Consider the following 23,897-nt stretch of genomic DNA (forward strand, 5'->3'; position numbering starts at 1 on the left):
AGTTTGAATGAGTCAAGGATATAAGGCGCGTTCGTAGCCTTCCATTCTGTGTCGGCTTTGTGGCGCAGTGGGAAGAGCACCATGTACCTCGCGTCCCGCCCACAGGTAGTGAATGCGTTGTATCAGCAGCATCTTGACGTAGTTTGAATGAGTCAAGGATATAAGGCGTGTTCGTAGCCTTCCATTCTGTGTCGGCTTTGTGGCGCAGTGGGTAGAACACCCTGTACCTTGCGTTCCGCCCGCAGGGTCGTGGGATCAAAACCAGGCGCCGATAAGTATTATTTTTTTATATAGTGTAGGGGGAGGGGTGCGGACCTGTTGTTGAGAGCGAGGAGGGTAGCGTGATGCGGGAGAGGAGGAGTGGGGGAGAGGGCGCACCTGCACGCTGAGCTGTTACGGACCTACGGCGTACGCTACATGTGAGTTAAAAAAATGCTCTGCGTTTATAAAATAACAGTTAGCGGCGCCCAGTTTCGATCCCACGACCCTGTGGGCGGAACGCGAGGTACATGGTGCTCTTCCCACTGCGCCACAAAACCGAGACAGAATCAAATGCTACGAACGCACCTTATATTCTTGACTCATTCAAACTACGTCAAGAAGCTACTGAAACAACGCATGATGGGGCGATGATTAACACTTGCAATAAAAAAAAATAAGCTCCCACTTACAGCAACAATGATGGAGTAAAGGTCGTTCCGACAGCGAAGCCCCAAGCATACCACTTAGAGAGATTGACCAAGATTGGCCAATAAAACATAATAATAATCATAAAACATCATAATCATACGCGTTCCCGACACGTTTCACGCGATTTCAGAATCAATCCAACGGGAACACCAAGTGAACCCCACGATGCGTCGCATCTACACAGGGTTCCCCTCGTGGGGAGGTGGGTGCAATTTTTGGTCTGTCTGTCTGTGACTCGATTCAGCAACCCGGCCTAAGTAAAATGTACAGGGCGCAATGGTCTTATATACTCGCAGCCATATGTGAGCGTCTAAGCCCGGTTTATATGTTCATACTTGTCAACTTTGTTGAACATGAACAAGATATTACGCAAATATAGTACCGAAAATGAATACACAGGGGATATTTACAGTGTTTCTTTACTTATAAAAATTAATGGATGCATGGTTTTTTGGTGGGAAATGATAATCTACATCTACTGCAGAAAACCGCCGCCTGCTGTTGCTCGCGCCACCTCCTGGCTGGCGGCATATGAGAGATCACGCGGCAACAGCAACGAAAGGTTCCACTAGCTCGGTTCCACGTTCTGCTTGGAACACACGTGGAGCACGGCAATGCTGTTCTATAAAACTTGAAGTCGGCCGCCTGGATTCACGCGCGCCTCCGCCGTACTGCAGCGCTGGCATCGAGAAACCCGGCCTGTAGCAGTGGAACGCGATAAATTCAAATCGCCTTGAGCAAACCTTTAAAGTGTTTACCTTGGGATGAGCGCGACAGAACAGGAACAGCATGAGAAGTGAGCGGGAAAGAAAAGGGGACCATTTTCTTGGCAAATGTCTACAAATACTATCGTCTTTTAACGACAATTGCAACGAAAGGAGCAGATAGGCAGCCAATTTTTTTTTTTTCCTTTCGCCTTGGCTTTCCTTTTCTTTCGCCTTCCTTTCACCCGACTGCTGTTTCCACCAGTACGTGCAGCCATACCGCCTCCAGACGCGAATAAAATCGCCTGGCGACTGCCGCGCCACAGCCTGCCCTGGCCGTGGAGGACACCTGCTCCCTGCACACAACCACTGTAAGGACCGCATTGGGGGGGCGTTGTCGCCTCTGAGATGCCTGCGAGCGCTACCTCGCGGTGGCTGTCGCTTCCTGCGGCCTCACCCTGCAGGTGCTTCTCCAAGAAACGCCCTTTATCTGCCGCACTCCTCGGGGCTTTTTCGGGACTCCAGTGGCCGCCCGGGTTGCCATTGCGACCGGGAGCGAAGCTGTGCGGTCCACGGCACAGGTACATTTGCCGCTAGCACTCCCCTGTAACTGCATTCGAGCACGTAATTCCCGCCCCGCGGTGGACTGTAGAGGCCGCTTTCTGGTGCCCTCGGAGAAACTGTGGGCGTCCGCTCCCTTTTTTGTCGTCTCTGATGTTCTGTCTGTTTCGCAGATGGATCGTGTAAGGTACGTGGGCGTGTCCGCGTGCCCTAACTGTGAGCTATTCTGCGGACATCTTAGAAATGAGAAATGTCATGTCCTGTCCGTTTCGTAGATGGCTCGTGTCAGGTGCGTGGGCGTGTCTGCGTGCCTCAACTGTCAGCAATTGTGCGGACATCTTAGAAATGAGAAATGCCATGTCCTGTCCGCTTCGTAGATGGCTCGTGTCAGGTGCGTGAGCGTGTCCGTGTGCCTCAACTGTGAGCTATTTTGCGGACATCTTAGAAATGAGAAATGCCCTGTCCTGTCCATTTCGTAGATGGATGGTGTAAGGTACGTGGGCGTGTCTGCGTGCCTTAACTGTGAGCTATTTTGCGGACATCTTAGAAATGAGAAATGTCCTGTCCGTTTCGTAGATGGCTCGTGTCAGGTGCGTGGGCGTGTCCGCGTGCGTCAACTGTGAGCTATTTTGCGGACATCTTAGAAATGAGAAATGCCATGTCCTGTCCGCTTCGTAGATGGCCCGTGTAAGATACGTGGGCGTGTCCGCGTGCCTTAACTCTGAGCTATTCTGCGGACATCTTAGAAATGAGAAATGTCATGTCCTGTCCGTTTCGTAGATGGTTCGTGTCAGGTGCGTGGGCGTGTCCGCGTGCCTCAACTGTGAGCTATTTTGCGGATATCTTAGAAATGAGATATGTCATGTCCTGTCCGTTTCGTAGATGGCCCGTGTAAGATACGTGGGCGTGTCCGCGTGCCTTAACTCTGAGCTATTCTGCGGACATCTTAGAAATGAGAAATGTCATGTCCTGTCCGTTTCGTAGATGGCTCGTGTCAGGTGCGTGGGCGTGTCTGCGTGCCTCAACTGTCAGCAATTGTGCGGACATCTTAGAAATGAGAAATGCCATGTCCTGTCCGCTTCGTAGATGGCTCGTGTCAGGTGCGTGGGCGTGTCCGTGTGCCTCAACTGTGAGCTATTTTGCGGACATCTTAGAAATGAGAAATGCCATGTCCTGTCCGCTTCGTAGATGGCCCGTGTAAGATACGTGGGCGTGTCCGCGTGCCTTAACTCTGAGCTATTCTGCGGACATCTTAGAAATGAAAAATGTCATGTCCTGTCCGTTTCGTAGATGGTTCGTGTCAGGTGCGTGGGCGTGTCCGCGTGCGTCAACTGTGAGCTATTTTGCGGACATCTTAGAAATGAGATATCTCATGTCCTGTCCGTTTCGTAGATGGCCCGTGTAAGATACGTGGGCGTGTCCGCGTGCCTTAACTCTGAGCTATTCTGCGGACATCTTAGAAATGAGAAATGTCATGTCCTGTCCGTTTCGTAGATGGTTCGTGTCAGGTGCGTGGGCGTGTCCGCGTGCCTCAACTGTGAGCTATTTTGCGGACGTCTTAGAAATGAGAAATGCCATGTCCTGTCCGCTTCGTAGATGGCTCGTGTCAGGTGCGTGGGCGTGTCCGTGTGCCTCAACTGTGAGCTATTTTGCGGACATCTTAGAAATGAGAAATGCCATGTCCTGTCCATTTCGTAGATGGATGGTGTAAGGTACGTGGGCGTGTCTGCGTGCCTTAACTGTGAGCTATTTTGCGTACATCTTAGAAATGAGAAATGTCCTGTCCGTTTCGTAGATGGCTCGTGTCAGGTGCGTGGGCGTGTCCGCGTGCGTCAACTGTGAGCTATTTTGCGGACATCTTAGAAATGAGATATCTCATGTCCTGTCCGTTTCGTAGATGGCCCGTGTAAGATACGTGGGCGTGTCCGCGTGCCTTAACTCTGAGCTATTCTGCGAACATCTTAGAAATGAGAAATGTCATGTCCTGTCCGTTTCGTAGATGGTTCGTGTCAGGTGCGTGGGCGTGTCCGCGGGCGTCAACTGTGAGCTATTTTGCGGACATCTTAGAAATGAGATATCTCATGTCCTGTCCGTTTCGTAGATGGCCCGTGTAAGATACGTGGGCGTGTCCGCGTGCCTTAACTCTGAGCTATTCTGCGGACATCTTAGAAATGAGAAATGTCATGTCCTGTCCGTTTCGTAGATGGTTCGTGTCAGGTGCGTGGGCGTGTCCGCGTGCCTCAACTGTGAGCTATTTTGCGGACATCTTAGAAATGAGATATCTCATGTCCTGTCCGTTTCGTAGATGGCCCGTGTAAGATACGTGGGCGTGTCCGCGTGCCTTAACTCTGAGCTATTCTGCGGACATCTTAGAAATGAGAAATGTCATGTCCTGTCCGTTTCGTAGATGGTTCGTGTCAGGTGCGTGGGCGTGTCCGCGTGCCTCAACTGTGAGCTATTTTGCGGACATCTTAGAAATGAGATATCTCATGTCCTGTCCGTTTCGTAGATGGCCCGTGTAAGATACGTGGGCGTGTCCGCGTGCCTTAACTCTGAGCTATTCTGCGGACATCTTAGAAATGAGAAATGTCATGTCCTGTCCGTTTCGTAGATGGTTCGTGTCAGGTGCGTGGGCGTGTCCGCGTGCGTCAACTGTGAGCTATTTTGCGGACATCTTAGAAATGAGATATCTCATGTCCTGTCCGTTTCGTAGATGGCCCGTGTAAGATACGTGGGCGTGTCCGCGTGCCTTAACTCTGAGCTATTCTGCGGACATCTTAGAAATGAGAAATGTCATGTCCTGTCCGTTTCGTAGATGGCTCGTGTCAGGTGCGTGGGCGTGTCTGCGTGCCTCAACTGTCAGCAATTGTGCGGACATCTTAGAAATGAGAAATGCCATGTCCTGTCCGCTTCGTAGATGGCTCGTGTCAGGTGCGTGGGCGTGTCCGTGTGCCTCAACTGTGAGCTATTTTGCGGACATCTTAGAAATGAGAAATGCCATGTCCTGTCCATTTCGTAGATGGATGGTGTAAGGTACGTGGGCGTGTCTGCGTGCCTTAACTGTGAGCTATTTTGCGGACATCTTAGAAATGAGAAATGTCCTGTCCGTTTCGTAGATGGCTCGTGTCAGGTGCGTGGGCGTGTCCGCGTGCGTCAACTGTGAGCTATTGTGCGGACATCTTAGAAATGAGAAATGTCATATCCTGTCCGTTTCGTAGATGGCTCGTGTCAGGTGCGTGGGTGTGTCCGCTTGCCGCAACTGTGAGGTATTTGGCGGATATCTTAGAAATGAGAAATGCCATGTCCTGTCCGTTTCGTAGATGGCTCGTGTCAGGTGCGTGGGCGTGTCCCAACGTGGCTCAACTGTGAGCTATTGAGACTGCACCAATCACTTCCTGAGGATCGGAGGCGTGTGGACGACGTGTGTGTCACCACGCCATGCTGTACGTCGTCGTTAGGGTTAGTAGTGTACGCGCTTGGCAGAGCCGCAGCCTGTGCGCACCGACCCCCACCGTCTGACATGACGCACGGAACGCAAAGAATCCCTAGTGGCCGGCTGCTATCGCCTGCACCCTTCTCTCCTCTGACAAGTCCTCTATCCCAAGCAAGGTGACGAGCGCCGCGATATCTGCCTCCCCAAGGCCTTTCCTGCGACAGTTTAGAACCGCGTGGCCCGCCTTTAGGGGCATCGCGTTTCGACTCTGAGAAGAAGAAAACATCCCGCCGCAAGATGAACCGAGCCTACCGCTATGGACGGAGACGCGAGCTCGTGGAGACGACGTCGCCCGCCCGAGCGTGGCTGAGCTGGTCCTGCGAGTGTTTGCAACGTGCATTACAGCGTGCTTTGTGCACTCCGCCTGAATCCAAACGGATACTTGACACCTTCCGGTAAATAGACGCAACCCTCAGAACAGTCCTCGTAGAGCCGCGAAGTGCATTCCGGATTTGGTTTTTTGCACTAGTTTGTGGGCTGCGTATTACAGCTCATTCACAGCCGCAAGTTGCACAATTCCAAGCCTCGAGTTGCGCGCCGTTTGCCCCCTGCCATGCATAGCTGCACCTCTCAAGCTGCTCTTTGCACCAGCTCTCAGAAACGTACGGTCACAAATTTGGACGAATACAGAGGCGTTACCCCAAAAACTCAGATGTGCAATCTCACTGAGAACCTACGTATGTCCCGTAATTTCCACCATCCTCAGTCCAAGAATAGAAGTTTTGATCTTAGGCCCTCTGCCATGGAGAATCGCCCAGGCTAATTTTGTAGGACAGTGTGCATTTATCTCGATAATTATTTTAATAACTAGCCTAACGTCAAGTGTATGCACACTCCTGGAGGGCACAGAACACGCCGCTAGAACATCGTAGGTGCAAAGGTATCGCCATCAGTTGGCTCCTCTCACTTTGTAATACTTTACTTTCCATCGCTGCCAATCCGGGGTACTCCGCTTCCACTCCTCGTACTCGGGGAGTGAGTAGAAGGCGTGCTGGGAAGCGCCCTTGGACGCCTTGACGATAGGAGTTATAAATTCCTCCAGGAAGGGAAGCTTGAGGAGGGACGGCCAGTTCTTGTGGATGAAGTTGATGAGGAGGCCCTTAATGTGCGACCCGTCCTGGTCCTGGTCGCACATGGCCATGACGCGGCCGTACCGCAGGGTCTGCAAGTCCTCCATGGTCTCGTACAGCTTCCCGTGCTGAAAGAATGCATGCAGAGGAATGAACGAGCTAAGAAAGGCGTACACATGGAGTGTGCGTTTTTCCAAAACCACAACAGCATTACTGCGAGCAGCAAATCCCGTGGGGGGTGCGCGGTATCCAACCGTTCTAGTTCGTGCCAACAGCACAGTTGCATCTAATCCCAAAACTAATGCGTTCAAGAAGGCGTTCTTTCTCCCGCGCCTTGCAGTTTTACAACTGATTGCGCAACCTCTATAGTAATGCAGTTGGCAGGCTAAAATTTTCAATTTCTTCAAATTGCACTCGTCTTGAAATTTTTACAATCAGTTCCCATACAGCGGCTCTGCGTGAATTATCGCGCTGCACAAATGCCTTGCCGAGGTTCTCCCAGTAAATATTTGTAGTGGGAAATCAAGAAACAATAAACCTAAGAAATATTTTGCTTTTACTTTTTCGGAATGAAGGAAAATATTTGGCAGCCTGCCAGTACTTGCACTAGGAACTGCTTAGCGAGGCAAGTTGCGAACCCCACAGAATTTTCCCGGCGCCCCACGCAGGTCGGATCCGTGCTGATTTCGCAGTAAAGCGCTTTCCTTGGTGCTTATGTCCTTACTTTGCAACGTTGCCGAATTCTTCACCGATTGACTGAAGGCGCTGAAATGGTCGCTTATAAAATCTGACACCCAAAATGCAGGGAAGGCACGTCGCAATTTCACTCGCCCATAGAGCTCATTGCCATGTGTGCAGCCCATTCTCTCGCTCGGGTTTTCGCTTTCCCTTGCAGGGGCGCGACCACTGACTCTAGCGCGGATGATGGCAGTAATTTTTACATGCGACTGCATCTCATTCACTCGCCTTGTCCCTGCATCCGGCGTCGTCGGCGTTGTTGTCGCCGTCCGCCCCTCCCCCATTCTCCTCGCCGCGTGAGCTGCGCTCTCCGCCGCTCACCCCCTCTCCTCTCCGATAGCGAACACTCTCTCGCGAGGGGCATTGGATTGGATACGAATGGATTGGCTTGGCTTGGCCTGGCTTGGATTGGATTGGATTGGATTGGATTAAAGTGGATTGTGTTGGATTGTGTTGCGTCATAGCCGCGGAAGACGCACTGGCGCCGGCGCGTCGCCTCACCGTTATGCGCGCTATAAAACGCGGTGCCTGCGTCGCTCTGCTCCATCGTTCCAGCGCCGTTCCTCCGCTGTCCAACGCTGCAACGTGAACCCCCTATGCGTCGCATCTAAACAGGGGTTCCCGCGAGGGGAGGTGGGAGTATTTTTCTCTACTGCGTCATCCAAAATTGTTTCGGACGAACAAAAAATGTGCCCGTGGGCTTCGTGGACGCCACGCGAGGAGACCCGGCCACGTGTCATGGCGACAGCCAGTCCCCCATTCACGGCAGCCGATATAAAAGCCCAGCAGAAGCGATCGAAAGTAGCGGGGATGCATTTGCGGGTTCCTAGGTGGAAACGTTACATTCGTGGCCTAGCACCACAATCAGCCAGCATTCAAGACGACACGGTCGTTTTCAAAGGGGGCCGATTTTCTTCCTACAGCGCGATTTCTTGCAAACGTAAGGGGGTGCCGGCTGGTAGGTAAACCATAATGCTCACAGCGCAAAAAAGACGGAGATGGGACCGAAGAAAAGATGGCTCCAGCGCAGCTTGTGCGTTGTCTTTTTCTCGGCACGCTGTCCGTCCCTTTTTTGTACTGTGAGCATTTGCATCTCTTGCGGGCACCTCAAGGCGTTCATGCACGTTCTACGGACTTTTATTTTCTTGATAGGGGGGGGGGGGGCAGGGGGGGGGGGCAGGGGGGGGGGCTGGAGTGTAATGATTAAAAATGGAGCATTTTCAAAGCATTGCCCATTTCTCGGCCTGTATGGAAAGGCCTTGGGTGCAGAAAAGAGGATCGACTAATGTGAAGTGTTGCCTCGTCAGAACAGCCCTCGCACTAATTTTCGTGGAAGAATACGTCCTCAGATCACACGCTTGTCTTCACCGGTGACACACCTAAGCAGCGTGAGTGGTTGTTTAGCGTTACCGGCCTAGTGGGGCGGACATAAGTGGCATGCTTAAGCGAGTAAAGTCATAGATTTCGCCATCCCCGCAACGCCAAAATACCAGAAATGCGCCTGAGAAGTTTACGCTTTAACGCGCAAGCGAGTCACCGAGCGCATGGAAGCTGCAGTGCAGAAACGCAACGGACGAAAAATGCGCGCAGTGAGCGAATGCACCGTTCCAATAGGTTGTGCGTGCAGAAGTACTACCTGTTTGGCAGACACTTGGCCTGAAGCAGGCCTGGCGGTTATTGTCGTGCGGATAAGAACCGGACAGTAAACTACTGCTGATATGAAGCGCTCGTAATTAGATCGATAGCCCAGCCCTTGTGTACTCTGGCCCGACGAAGGAAAAAAGCTGTTCCCTGCCATTGGGACTCGAGGCATCGTGGTCGAAGTGAATAGGGTTGGTGTCGTCCCAAGGAAGTCACCAGGACCAAGCTGCTGGGAGGAAAACTCTATGAAGTATTTCCATCGTTGTCGACCTCAGTCAACAGACAGCGAGCTCTTTTGTGCGCAAGAATAAATAGGCATCTTTAGGTACAGCCCCTCTCTCGGCTCCGCAGTCAGGCACGCGCCAATCAGGAAACGTCTGTTCGTTAAAACTCACGCGCACACGCTCGCACAGAAGCCGCGAGTACCCCTCTGTCACAGGGGAACGTCTCACTGGCAACGGTGAGACTATCTGCCCTACGTCGTCAAACGTTTAGATCACCACAGCCGAAGCTTCAGGAAGGTGTATCCCCCCCCCCCCCTGCACACCCATGCTCGGCGGATTGTGGAATTGGGACTTTTTAGGAATGTACTCACTACCCCAGGAGAAACTTTTCCACGGTAATTGCCCTAGAGACCATTAGGTGAGAAGCACAGGAGGTGCCCGCTAATCGCGTATACATACGGCTGACAGGGGCGATCGGGCGATTCTCGCAGTCACGATAACCGAAAAAGCAGGAAAACGGCGCAAGGGTAGACGCGTGCCACTGGGCGCACGTGCCGCCAAACCCACCACATCACTGCCGCGCTTAAAGGGGCCTTGCAGAGAAAATATAAGTTTGTTTTATTCGAAAGCTTTCGTGTTTCATAGTGCCCCAGCGCTTGTTCAGCAGCAGCTGGTGCCGTCTTCACTGAGAAGTTAGTGAGTTTATGTTAAAATATTGATTCACCCGCTAAATCGTGTGCTACCGTGACGTGTGCCATGAAACCATAACTACGCGTCTTCAAACGAACTTCCACTGCATAACTGGCTCCGCAACCTTGCTTGCCGTCAGTCCTCCCAGACGGCGCTACCGTACTCAGCCACACACCGTTGTCCGCCGTTGCTTTGTTTTTGACCGCATTTGCACCTGGATTATTGTTGTTACCGTAGAAAGTATTCGTCTCATGAAGCATGCGGTATCCTCGACAAACAGTGTCACGTTAGACAACCTCGCTTACGCCAATCGGCCAGTGTCGGATAAGACTATATACTCCAAGGTGAGTGACAGCTGTGCAGCTAATTCAAGCATAGTGCGCCCAGTACCTACAGCACTGGGCATCGGTACTTCTAAAATTACGCGTATTTTCGCCTTTCATGTTTTACCGCACCATTTCCATGGCTGAAAAATGAATATGCATTACATTTAATTGCAAACAGCTCGCTCGGCATGCTTATAAGCCCTGCCTCATTTGCGTTTGCTTTTTCGGCCTCAGCCGGCACAGCTTCCGGCAAAGCTGGGCATATGACATCATTGGATCTGTGGCGGGCAATAAGCTAGTGGGTTGCATGGCCGTTCCCTTTACCCCAACTATATATCCTCTTTGAGCGAAGTGTGCGTGAAACGTGGTGTCAGTACGATTCTAACAAGGCAATCTTTCGAATGAACCAAACTTGGGTTTTGTCTGCATGGCTTCCCATAGGACGCGCGTTCTAAAGATTTCATTGGTGTGGTGTATGCGGCTATGGACTCAGAATTTTCGACATCAACAGCATCTGCTAAACATGGCGGCGCACAATATACCGCTATCTACGTTCCATAGTTCAGCACTGTAGCGTTCACATTCACTACACCGCATGAAGTGCTTAGTCGTTCCTGAACGTTTTTTACTCTCATTTTTACCGGGCGTTTGGCAGGGCGACATGTAGCGTGGTTTGCCATGCAGTTTGTTGCAATCTCAGACGGACGAGCGCCGTCGTATCGCGATAGAAAATGAAGTTCTTGCGCCCATAGAAGTCTTGCCTGTGAGGGAAACGTTTACAAGTTTTTTATCCAAGTCCAGGTGCGCGCTAGGCTAGAGGGCGCGCTAGATTACAGTAAGAACAGTAAGAACAGCCCGAAACCCTGCCGTAGGGTAAGCAATCATTTGGAAGGCAGGTCCTTGGGGAAACCGAACCACGCTTCCACATTCTAGCTCGCCTGAGACTTTGCCTGGTACCCTCGAACATTCATTGCCCGCATGACTGCTTCGAGCCTCAAGTCTGTCGCAGTTTCGGTCCGGAGATGCCCCCTCTCCCGCCCGCAATCTCTAGCGCGACGCCGGCCAACTGGGATCAGAGAAAATTGTTCCTGAAGTAACACCCTTTGTCGATTATACCCAAAACGCTCAAAATGATTGGTGTAAAAAAAAAAACACCAGAATCAATTGTGTCCACGCGGCATTGCCGTACCATCTCGAGTTCACTCCCTTTACTGCCTGCAGCGGTGGATGCTAGACTGTTCTCAACAATCAGGTTACCTAGACCACCTAATTCGCAATTAAATTATAGTGTGGCCAGCTGAAGGAAATCGAAAATGGGTGTTGCAGCCTTGCGGCACATCGAGGAGGGAAGGGGGTGTGAGTTAAATGCCGTCCCATGGCTCCAGTACCTACTGTTGCTTTTTCGCGAAGCCTATTAGTGCAGCTAAACAGCCAGAAACGGCCTGCTAGGGTCCACTTGACCTTCAAGCTCAAAGAACGTCAAACGAGCGCTCCGTGCGGTATCGCGATTCCTACGGAAACGGCGCTGCGCGAACCGATTCGCAGCGCACACCAAAGAAAAACTAAAGAGAGTGCTTGGCGACGTCGGAAAGAGAGGCGAGAGCTGCTGACGTCTAAACAGCGTGCTGGCCTCGTGTGTGACGCCGTGGGATACGGGCAATGTGGTGAGAACTAATACGACAGCCAACAATCAGAACAACGTCTTTGGTGCCTGGGACAGCAGTGCGCCTCGTCTTTCGGGTACTTCAAAAGTAACACATTAGGGAACGCACGCAACTGAAGCTTAGCTGCCCGTTGATTCAAACACATTGGCGTGGGCTTAATCAATTTTAAAGGAAAGCTTTCTATCCCTACCAGCCAACTGTTCCTTCGTGGCGTGCGGGACAACAAACTCCCAATACGTCGGAGGCAGTGTCGCGGGACGGAACGCGGGACGGAGGGTTTCACTCACGGAACACACTAGAGATGGAGCGTCGAATTTCCCAGCGTTTTCTGCGCAGAAGTGTCTGCTCGTCAGCGGTTGCGTCGTCGGTACGGCTTTGTCGTCAGCTTTAGCGGCGGTTGTTCTGGGCCGGTTTTGGTGCAGCTTCGCGTCCATTGTGGGGCCTTCGCACGGCTTGATTAACTTGTTACACTGTACCTCTAGGGTAACCCCCCCCCCCCCCGACAGAGTTAAGTGGTCGTACGCAAACATACGTTCAGGATTATTTTGCAGTGCGGGAAAAGAAAATATACGAACCACATACAGACATCTGGCGCTAAAGTAACGCTAAACTGGTGATTACCAATTCCACTGAGGTTTATGAGGTATTACAAAAGGCGAAAGTAGCAAGTGGTTGTGATAAACAGTGATTATAAATATTTTCTCAGCTTTCTCACATTCTCAAACATAACAAACTAAATAGTTTACACCGTAATGCATTGAAATCACTAGGCTCGCACGTCAAATTGTTTCTGTGTGTGCGCTTGTGTCGCGCCGTGGCGTAGACCCAAGCTAGCACATCAGGATGGCTAGGTTCGCTGTCTCACCCTTCCAAAGGGACTCCTCTCCGTTTTCTTTCTCGCGACTCACCGCCGAACGACAGCGCCACCATCCCCCGCTCAAGCCCTGCTGTGGCCGACGCTGCTGCTGCGTTCGGAACGTCGCCACCGCGAATTCCAGTTAACGGCTTACAGAATCTCTGGTTTCACTCTTTGAAGAGCGACGTGTGTGAATTCAAGTGACGTCGCATGGTTAATTGTTGTAGGTGTCGTTTAAGCTTTGCTTTCCAAGCACCTTCACAGCGTAGATCGGATCCAATTTTTTCTTCAGCAGGCCAGCAAAATACGTCCCGGTTGATTGGAACTGCTCAGTGGGCACACTGGGAGAACTACAAACATCCACTCTGTTGCACGAAGACTGTGAATTAAACTGTAGGAAGGACGACGGTGAGGAACCGCGATTCAGCGTAGCCTCCTGGAATGGCGAAAGCTCAGTTCCGCTTCCTGTTGGACTCCACCTATAGTATTAAGCATGCAGTCAGCATGCCAACTCTCCGCTCTGTGTACGGGCCTGTAACACATCACTGCCGACGTCAGGAAACATTCCGAGCGGCGGGAAATTGAAATTGTGGTATGTCCCAAAGTGGGACAAGCGGGACTGTACTGCAAGAACAAATATTCCAAATAGAAAGTTTTTCATTGTCTCCTGGGCTGGGTTATGCAGTATTATTTCAAGCATTAAGCAGTTCCAAAACAGTAGTGCCAGAAATCTCACCTGGAGTCCGATGGCTTTTGTGAGGTTGTTCAGCTCCGCGTTCTTTAGTTCCTGGGCACATGTTGCTACGCGGACATTTAACACTTTCCCTTTCAATGGGAACACACCGAAGGTATCTCTTCCCACGATGCCCAAGCCGGACACAGCCAAACTTTTCGCTGAATCTCCTTCTGTGAGTATAAGAGTACAATTCATCGATTTTTCGGTGCCGGCGTCGTTCGCGTCTTCAAGTTTGGGAATCCCCTTAATGCGGGGTGTCTTCTGGCCGGAAACTTTCGTTTCCAGCTGCCTCTTTACGCGGTATACCAAGGACGCGCTTACGGCCTCCACGATGCCGCAGTTGACGACCTGGGGGAAGAAAGAGGGATGCAAAAGCACCCAGGGAACCGTCAGTGCACTCAGAAAAGACTCCAGAGAAGCGAACCACGCAAGGTCCGGATAATCTGGCTGTATGAGCTTGCAAGTGTACATTCGCGTGCGATTTGAAGGTTATCGCGCGAGCGTCGACCCACCACGACGATAACGCCCCCCCGCGGCTTGTGTTAATGTGCGTGGTTCCTAGTTTACGCATTCTTCTCTCCCTCACTAACTGTTTATGCAACCACGCATCACGCCCGCGGGAAAATCAGTAACCCCCTCCACCTTTTTTATCGCGCACGCACCGACTACGTCCCATTTGCATCTTACAGCACTTTTCGAAAAGGTGCGCATTAACACATTGTCGTGAAATACTGGGCACTTATAACAACGGATACTAGCGCTGCTCACGATAACCAAGAAGAAAGCGCCCACGTGATTACAACCACACAAAATCACAAAGCGGAAAGGGTGCTTTCCTAGCCGCGGGAGTGATGACTGCTTGAAGGAACAGCGACCGAGGCAGAGGGTGTTGGGGAAGCGCCGTCGTATTTTTTTCACTGTGGAGGCAGTTAGCTTTCTTATGTCGCGATGCTCCGATGACCATGCTGATCTATGCGAATGTTTTCCCCACATGTCTTGCGCCCTTGCGCCCATGCATTTATGATGACGGGTACAACGTGGGTATATCGCATCTTTTTTCCCCACAACGAGCGTTTGCGGGCCGTTTTGGTACCCGTCAGGTCAAGGTCTTCTAGTGCGCGACGGTTTCCGTCACGTCACGCATGCGGTAATTCAACACTCCAACTAGCTAGCTAACTCCAGCGCGCTGAAATGGCTGTGAGTGCCTAGACGCACGCGCGAGAAGCGCGTCTCCTGAGCTCCCGGCAGAGTACCTGAGTGCTCGCACAAGAACTATACCGGGGTGCAGCAGGCCTGTTGCGCCGGTTCTTTGGTACTCACGGTGACGATGAGCTCGGACTCACAATTCGGCTGCAGCTGAAAAAGTCATCATTCGCCTGAAGAAGACCTCGCAAAAATCCACCGAGCACTGCTTCTCTACGTAGTGAGCCGCGAGCTCGTGTGCTGTCCACTGATTATGGATGAGCCGTTTGGCGTGGATAACGTAGCAATTCTTTGGCGTTTTTCTGGCGCGTTTTTCTTGCTTCCGCGAGATGCTGTGGGTTTCCTGGGGTGAGTACCAAGGAAGTGTGGTCAAGCCGCGTGTAAAGCTAAACACTGCGCAAACCGCGTGATCACGGTGCATTTCCGTCCCATTTCTACGATGTTATCAGCAGCAGTGAGCCTGTATACGACGGGATATAATCAGAGTTTAATTCTCAGAGAGGCAATCAAAGGAACATGATGAAAACATTGGGCACCTGATCTCAGCACGTTTCGTGTTCCTCTAGTTTGTTCGACAATCTCTGGCCGGCTCAAGTGCGTTACGAATAGCCCATACGTTTTTCAGCTCGTCAATCGGGTGTAAACATCATTTGGATAGGGCTTTCTGCATCTTCTTCGAGGAATTGAATCAGAGCATCCCTTTGAGTTCTGACTGGGACCCCAAATGCGCGGACTGAGCTTACAATAATGCTGCCAGGCGTTTCGCACCGCCAGACGCACAACAGCATGCGCAAATGAAAATATTTTTTAAATTAAAATTTCACTAATACACTGAAGAAGGTGTGTCGCATTCCCAAACACCTTTCTTTGAAACAGCGGAACTGTATAGGTGTGAGCTGCGTCCGGTGGCGTTAGCAAAAAAACACCAAGAAGCCAAACTGCACCGCATGTAACGGGGGCATCACCGCAGTTAGGGTGTTTATAACAGTGAAGTCGACTTTCATGCCTCTGGAGTGTGGGCACCGAGAGCATATGCGAATCCGAACTCGTATTGCAGCATTTGAAAGGTGATAGTGTTTCTTGAGCTAAATACATGAAAAGAAAAGCGCACCTTGCCCTAATAGTTCAAGGCTGTAGAAACAGCGGAGCAGGGGTACACCTATGTTCCCCCCTGAAATCCTCTGTTAGTGTGGGGGTGTTACGCAACGGCCGCGTAAAATCCTGCTAAACTGGGCCTCACCCCACAAGTATTACCTAGCCTAGCAAAATCACCGCAAAACCTAACAAACGTTATCAAAGAATAGCAAAACTTGACGAAACCGAAATAAAATAGGTCCGCACCCGGCTCCGCTCTTCTTCAGCCTCGTACAAGTGCAAGTAGCGCCACTTATTCATTTTATTTTGAAATATAAGCTAATCTTTCGCCGTTTACGTCAAGTGCGTTAAACATTTTGTCTTGAAACTTCAGCATGGCGATTCTGCTGCATATTTTTTCTAAAATAACGGCATCACTGAAAAGCCTAGCTGGTTATATGTTGCTTTATGGCGCCTCTTTTCCTATTAGTCCAACAGTTATCGTGTAAAAATGCTATTAGAGCCCAACGCAAAAAAAAAAATAAAACTGTTTGGAAAAGATTAAAGCAAATTTTCGTTTTTTTGGCGGCTGGAAAGCCGCTACTATAGTGTTTATTCCCAATGTTGCTTGCACCGCTATAAGGCTTTTTATTAAAAAAAAGACTACTGCAAATTTGGTGTTTTTAGAGTTTGCACACTGGGTAAAAATTTTCCGATCTTTGCCAAAGGCGTTGCCTTTGGGTAGGAAGACGAGAGAAATGTTTTATTGAGCAAAACAATAATTTTGCCCTTCCACCCTCCAAAAATGTATCTAAAAATAATGTTTGCTTCATTTTCATGCGCCTTTTATATGGCTTCTTTATTGAAGCACAACGAGCTACATTAATATTCCCATGCTACATAAAAAGTTAAAGTATGGCTTTGCATCCGTAATTCGCCAGTCTCCCTAGAATTCAAACTGGGGCAGCCCATGTAAGTTAGCGCTGTTACCACGCACGCAAGTACACGTCAGAAGTTCATAGTTCACCTTCGCGTAGAACGAGTCCTTGAAGCAGCAGTTCTCCGAGAACTTGTCTGCGGGGACCGTCAACAGCTCCTTAGTTTGAGACCCGAACTTCGGATTCTCTACTCGTGCTTTAAGAAACAGCCAGATGAAGTCCTTGATCTTGCGGCTGGTGATGTTCACTCCGACGTTCTTGGTTTTCCTTCTCACCGTTGTCAAGATCTGCACGTGGCCATGAACCTCATGAAGTACAAGCTCGAACTACGCGGTCTGGCGTGGAAGTGCGACAAGCCGTGTCCTCTCACAGTAACTGCTGCCCGGTTTCGACACCCAAAGGTCCGTGAAAGAGGCTTACCAAAGATACCCCCACCCCCGAACAGCCTACCAGCAGTTCAACAGCTGACTTTACAACAAAGTGATAATACAGGGTTAAGTAAGGTTATCTTGTCAGCACAACAAAAACGACGTGCAAGAATGTCCAACAAAGCATCCGATAAAGGGTAGGATGAAGGCTTGAGCGAGCGATAAAATTACTTGTTTAAGGCTTAGGGCGCTGGTAAATAAAACTGACACAGCGACTCCTAGCACGCCAACATCCCCAATTAGGACTCCTTTTCCCTAACGCATCCCTTGAACTACTGCACGCAAAAGCATTTACTCCCTAAAAATTGAAGGACGTGCGGCAGTGTGTTGATTCTGAGTATGAAATAATATGCTAAGAAAAAGAGTACCCTACAATATGCGTCTTTTGACATCCGAGCTGTTTAAGCTCGACCTGGGTCCCTTGGGGGGGCAAAAAAATACCAAGAAAAAATATAAAGGCGTAGGCGTGACATTCGCCCAGCCGTGTAGTGTAGGCGGAACCAAGTCACGCCTAGTTACGACGTCATGGCGCCAACCGGCACCACTCGACTTTCTGAACACTCTGCCCGGCGCTCGCGACGTAACCTGTCACGTGCTGTTCTCCACGCCAACGCACCGCTCCGGGTTAATCCTGAGCCGTCCGCTACGGCGCGCCTGATCGCCTGCGTTTCGTCGGCGCGTTAAACCCTACAATCAATCAGTCAAGCGAGCCCGTGCGAACGTTTTTCAAACAACCCACGCGGCCGCTCGGACTTACCGAGCACGTGCATTAGACCTCAGGTCACGTCCGCAGTGTGGTGACGTATATACGTATCTCTTTCGTCACGGCGGAAAAATGGCTGACTTTGAGTGCTTCCACAAAACTATTTTTAGGGGCGAAGCTCCTTAGGGCGTGGGTCTGTCCATCCTCGACGTATGTATGTAGCCACCTCTAGTTTAGTTCTTGGATTGTTTACTAGATGGCGTGGCTACCTCTAGTTTAGTTCTTGGATTGTTTACTAGATGGCGGTACTTGTATATGATGAAAAGATGCGCTTGGATTGTTTACTAGATGGCGTGGCTACCTCTAGTTTAGTTCTTGGATTGTTTACTAGATGGCGGGGAGCGTTGTAATAAAATCCGTTCGCTGTTGGCGCGCGCTCGGAGTCGCCCGATGGATAAGGCTGCAGATGTGCGAGCCCGCGATGCAGAAGCGCTCCGTGAAGCTGCGCGACGCCGCCGCCAAGATCCTGCCGTACGAGAGCGGGAGGCCGAAGCGTGTCGTCTGGCTGCGCGACGACGCCGCCAAGATCCCAGCGTTCGAGAACGAGAGGCCCAAGCGTCACGGCAACGGCGCGAGGACCCTGCCGTACGCGAAGCGGCACGGCTGCGGCGCGAAGAGGATCTCCAAAACGTCAGAGAACGGGAAGCGGCGAGAAAGCGCGCGTATCGGCAGGCAGACCCCGATGCAGTGAGAGCTCGTGAGGCGTCTGCAAAACGCATCAGGCGAGCTCAGCCCCAAGGTGCCGACGCGCGGTTTAAAGGAGCCATGAAGAGAAAATGCAAAGAGAAAATGCAAGTTGGTTTTATTCGAAAGATTTCATGTTTTATAGTGCCCCCAGCGCTTGTCCGGATACAAACGGTGCTTTATTCACTGAGAAATTAAACAATTTAGGTTAAAATTTTGATTTTCCCGCTCAATCGTGCTTTTTCGTGGTCCCAAATGACATCACAGGAACCGACCGCTCTGCAGCCTAGAGTACCTTCATTCACGCATCCGCCGTACAGGGTAGAGACACGTATACGCTGGCGCCGCCATTTTCGGTTGCTCGCTCGCCACCGAAGCAAGTCATTGTGTCAAAACCGCGCTAAAATTATCGCCGCAACGCGGTTTACTGAAGAAGTTTGAATCATATTGTCTGTTTCGCGTTGCTAGGTCTCGTGGGAAACGAAAAGAATAACGCGTTGAGCCCGTTGGCCCAATTGCGGCGGCACGGGACCGTTCAAAGGTTGTCTCCACCCTGTACAGCGGTGTTGGTTTGTTCCCGCGTTTCTTTACGTTCCATAACCTAGATGGCGCCACCATACCGTGGCAAGCGTTTGGTTTGTTTTTGCCCGCATTTAAACCTGGCTTGTTTTTGTTCTGGGAGAAAATATTCGTTCCCTGAAACAGTGCTCGCTCGACAAATGGGGTCACGTAAGACACCGTTGCTTGCGTAAATCGGCCAGTGTCGTCTGAGACAACCCCAAGCCCCGTAGTGCTGTGCAGCTAAACGAAGCATGCTGTGCGCAGTACGAACGGCGGAACGCATCAGTACTTCTATGTTTACATGTGCTTTCGTAACTACCACTGTTTGTCCCATCATTCTTATTGCTTTGTAAAGAATGTGCCCTAAATTTAAGCGCAAATCGCTCGTTCGTCTAGTTTGTAAGCTCTACCTAATTTGCGTCTGCTTCTGCCAGCCTCCGCCAATCGCAGAGCTTAGCTCATGTGACATCATAGGTTCTGTTGCGGGAAATGAGCTGGTGGGTCGCATGACCATTCCCGTTTTTCCTAATTATGTAGCTTTTTTGAGCGAAGTCTACGTTAAAAGTGGTGTCAGTATGATTCTAACGAGACAATCTTTTGAATGAACCAAACTTGTGTTTTCTCTTCATGGCTCCTTTAAGCGAGACTTTCTAGACGTTACGTTCGGACACAGATGTAGTGGGCGAACTTTCACTGAAGAGTCACGGTTTTACCGATGATTTCCCCTCAGGAGCTTCGCCCACTCATCATCATTCACCCCGTGGATATGCTGTGAATTTTTTTTTCTCTTGTGCTAGTGGACACATTTAGCATTGCTCTGCATAGAATTGTAGCTTATAGAGTGCTCTTAGAAACACATAACAGCAGTTATGTGAAAGGTACAATTACTCAGGGTTTATTAGTCAAATAATCAGAAAAAAATGCACAAATATATACACGCAACTTATATTGGCGATTGTAATGAGCCTAAAAATTATTTTAGGAATTCTAAGATATGCAAATTGTTCCTACATTTCTTGGCTATGATTCAATATATATATATATATATATATATATATATATATATATATATATATATATATATATATATATATATAAATATATATATATATATATATATATATATATATATATATATATATATATATATATATATATATATATATATATATATATATATATATATATATATATATATATATATATATATATATATATCAACGCTGTACAGCATGTTTTGCATTTTTGAGGGCCCGTCAACCTAGCGGAACTGACGGCTGTGCCCCTCCTCGAAGCCACTCGAGTGGTGTAAGTCGGTCATGCATCCAAGACCACTTTGTGTTCTGACACCAATTCCTTTTCACTTTAGTGGTAAAGACCAGAAAAATATCTAGCGCTCTTGAGAAGTGTCGCGCATCCCTCCGTAGCAGTAATCTGACACGAGTACCAGGCTATCATAAAGCTGATAACACAATATGACGCGGCGCATTTGGCAAAATATCCCCACCGTACGTTGTGCAGACCGTACACATCAATGTGTAAAGCCGCAGTCGTCAGATAGGAAGCCAGTTTTGTTTATAAATACAGCCCAAATACAGCGGATGCCGTTTTCACAGAACTCGCCACTATCAAGGGTTCAAATTTCCCTCCTGGCGCAGTCTCTGCACGCGAAATATGATTGTTGTTGTTGATTGTAGGGTTTAACGCGCCGTCGCAACGCAAGCGATGAGGCACGCCGTAGTGAAGTTTGACCACCTGGGGATCTTTAACGTGCGCCGAAATCTCGAACACACCGGGCTTTTCGCTTTTCGCCTCCACCAGAAAACCGGCCGCCCCGGCCGGGAATCGAACCCGCGAACTCGTGCTCAGCAGCGCAACGCCTTAGCCACTGAGCCATCGCAGCGGGTACGCGAAATATAAACAAAACAAAGTAAAATCGAAAAAAGAGTTGTCAATAAATACGCCAGAGGGCGTTAGTTGTTACCCAGGCCCCGTTTCTAGCTTTCGCGGGACGTTTGAAATCATCGGAACTCCGTGTCTGATGGCCTATGGCGCCGTAAGGAAAGAGCCTGGGAATCTGTAACGTGCGCCGAAATATCGTACATACAGGCGTTTTAGCTTTTCGCCTCCATCAGAAAGCGGCTGCCGTGGCCAGAAATCGAACCCGCGACCACGTGCTCAGCAGCGCAACGCCTTAGCCACTGAGCCACCGCGGCGTGTCTCGCACGCGGGCTCGCGACGTGTATTCAGTGAGGCTGCTTCAGAAGCGCGAAAACGTGGTTTTTGTTCATGCGTTGGCTTTTTTATGACGGGGGGTGTTGTGCTATCGGCTACGCGAATTGACCCAGCAACGGCAGCGGCATCAGACTCTTTCACGTCCCCCGAAAATGAAATTCGGCTGACATTGTGGCTGCGCGGAACGCGTCCAAGAGGCTGGCAGCCAATGCAGCGATGGTCAGCTCTCACTTTTGGTAACATTGCGCATTTTCGAACTTCAGCTGTTCGTCGTGAAAGCACAGTCGCACTGCCTAAATTGTCAGTCCAGGCCATTTAGCGCATAAAAAGATGCTGTGTGCTAATCCTCTGCCTTCATGCAGCCCCAGCATAAATGTTGTCCCGTTAAATAGGGACTTTTCCGGCTGCGAAATATTTTATGCTTTCACGAAGTAAAGTACATGCAGCATAAAAAGACAATGAATTTCTAACCTGCTCAGGCGACACGGGATAAATCTTTCGACCAGCGAATTCGCGGTTCTAGAAGCAGAAGTACGAGAGAAACGCGTGCTTGCAAGTAGAATACATCTATATCTTGATAACTATATTACGGCTTGAGGCAGTGGCAAAAGAGAGATGCGTACCATGCCCTCATTTCGCATCGGGCCTTCGCCGCGATATGGACAGCTCACGCGTCCGTGTTGCTGCACACTGAACTCAAAAAATCAGTTTGCTCTAAGGGAACAGACTCAGGGAATGTTTTCTTTTTTCGCGGTCCCCAGGCGCTGGCGTATGTGCTGGGAGCGGCTAGATTATGGCATTAACTTTGACTATCAAGAAATAATGACTACCCATAATTATTTTACTGTCACTCGCAAGCTACGCACTGACCATAAGTGACTGCCACGTGCACTCTGACAACGACGATAATGCACTTCGCGACTTCACTGCGGAAGAAAAGTAGCTAAACAAACGGTTGAAACTTATGTAGAGCACCCCATCATCCCGATATTGCTTTGTAATAATTTCTGGCCGTGGCTTTTTATATTTTTGCTTTGTTGCTGTTCATTTCATTTATTCTACCCTGTATGATTTCCTTCTTCCCCTCGACATGAAATCCTGTGTGCACCACCGGCTCCGGGATATGGAAGGAAACCAAGAACAGGAAGCGCACACGTTGCCTGAGGCACCGCTCGGTGTAACCGGACCTCCAAAACAAAAATGATTAATCTTTCCTAGGTGTGTAGCCGACACAAAGCGTACACAGAAACATTCTCGAAACGCGTCGCAACAATGCGAACCATCAGAAAGAACCCTTTTCACCTGTTGTGTCGCGCATGGATTAGTCGAAAGCATAAGTGCCCGTCGTCAGTTGACCGCACGGTACATGACACGTTTGCGGTAATTTTAGGTGCAGAAACCCACATGGACATGCAACGGCCGCAGCTAGGCTAGCTAAACCCTTCCATTTGTAATCTAGGCGTCTATCGACGGTCCAAACCGGCCTCACAACGTTTTTGTCGGCCGCCGCGGAGCCGGGTCGGGCCTTCGGTGCAGGCGCATTCTGCCATCCACCGCCGTATGTCACGGCCGCCAGCAGGCGCCCACTTCGAGCTCCTGCGCTTCGTGACGTGACGGTGTTTACATAGAGGGAGAGGTCAGTCACGTGCGTTTACGCCTGAAGTGCCTACCACAGTCGCCGGGTTCGCGAAGCTGCTTACCACCGGTTCAGGCGAGATGTAAAACCCCGCGTACATAACGATCCGGGTTATGGAGAACGTTCAGCGGCAAGTGCGGAAATTCATATGAGGTGCAACATCCGCGTTTCCGACGTAGTGAGAGGGGCCGCAAGCATTGCTGTTACTTCAACCTCGCGCCACTAGTAGAAGATGCAGAATTTTTAAATAAACAAATTCGCGGTATAACTTACATGTTCTAGCGTAAGCGTTCCATGTAACTTGTTTTGTATGAGTTCGCGAAAATGTAACACGCATGTGAAGCAATTTCTCTGACAATAACCCAAAAGTTAAGGTTTGCTGCCTGAGACCCATAAGTCCTCCAAGGTCGGGATGGCAGTGACATCCCATTTTCGGGGTGCTGCACTGTGCCACAGGATTACAAACATGCCCACTTGTTTACAAACATGCCATTTGTCTGATGTGAGGAATACCCGCCGTGGTTGCCCGGTTGCTCCGGCGTTGTGCTGCTCCTCTAAAGGACGCGGCTTCGGTTCCGGCTGAAGGGCATGCTTTTTTTATGGGCGCAAAGCGAAAACACCCTGTGGGGCCAGAACTAGGTGCTTTAAACATCCGCAGGTGGTCGAAATTAATACAAAGCCGCATACTACGGCGCGCCTCAAGGCGCAAGTTTAGCAACGGCCCGTTAAACCTTGCTTTCAATCTAAGCCTACCCATAGATGTCCCAATCTAGCACAATTAAGGCATTCTACACGTAGGTCAGGAAACACTGCAACGAACTAGAACCCCGACCAGGCAAATAACACCGCCGTATCATGTTCGACCAAGTTCGGAGGAACCAGGAATCTTACTCGAAACCAAAACGGTTAACCTGACGTTCTTGAGCATTGCAGGGAGCAAGCCAGAAAACAATGATTGGCCGCGGCTCACGGCAATTTCGGA

At 50.1% G+C, this 23,897-nt stretch overlaps 1 protein-coding gene across 1 annotated transcript in view; it reads right to left on the reverse strand.

Annotated features, from left to right (window-relative positions):
• Positions 1-23,897, reverse strand: part of LOC144159871 (DNA topoisomerase 2-alpha-like) — a 68,010-nt gene that overhangs the window by 35,118 nt on the left and 8,995 nt on the right. The window contains exons 4-6 of the mRNA XM_077691532.1: positions 16,698-16,895; positions 13,394-13,741; positions 6,356-6,646 (exon numbers count right to left, since the gene is read on the reverse strand). Of these exons, the coding sequence (XP_077547658.1) occupies positions 6,356-6,646; positions 13,394-13,741; positions 16,698-16,895 (837 nt within the window). The remainder of the gene's footprint in view (positions 1-6,355; positions 6,647-13,393; positions 13,742-16,697; positions 16,896-23,897) is intronic.

Source organism: Haemaphysalis longicornis, unplaced genomic scaffold, assembly GCF_048455015.1.
Source record: "Haemaphysalis longicornis isolate Haplotype H1 unplaced genomic scaffold, Haemaphysalis longicornis Haplotype H1 scaffold_10, whole genome shotgun sequence".
NCBI lineage: Eukaryota > Metazoa > Arthropoda > Arachnida > Ixodida > Ixodidae > Haemaphysalis > Haemaphysalis longicornis.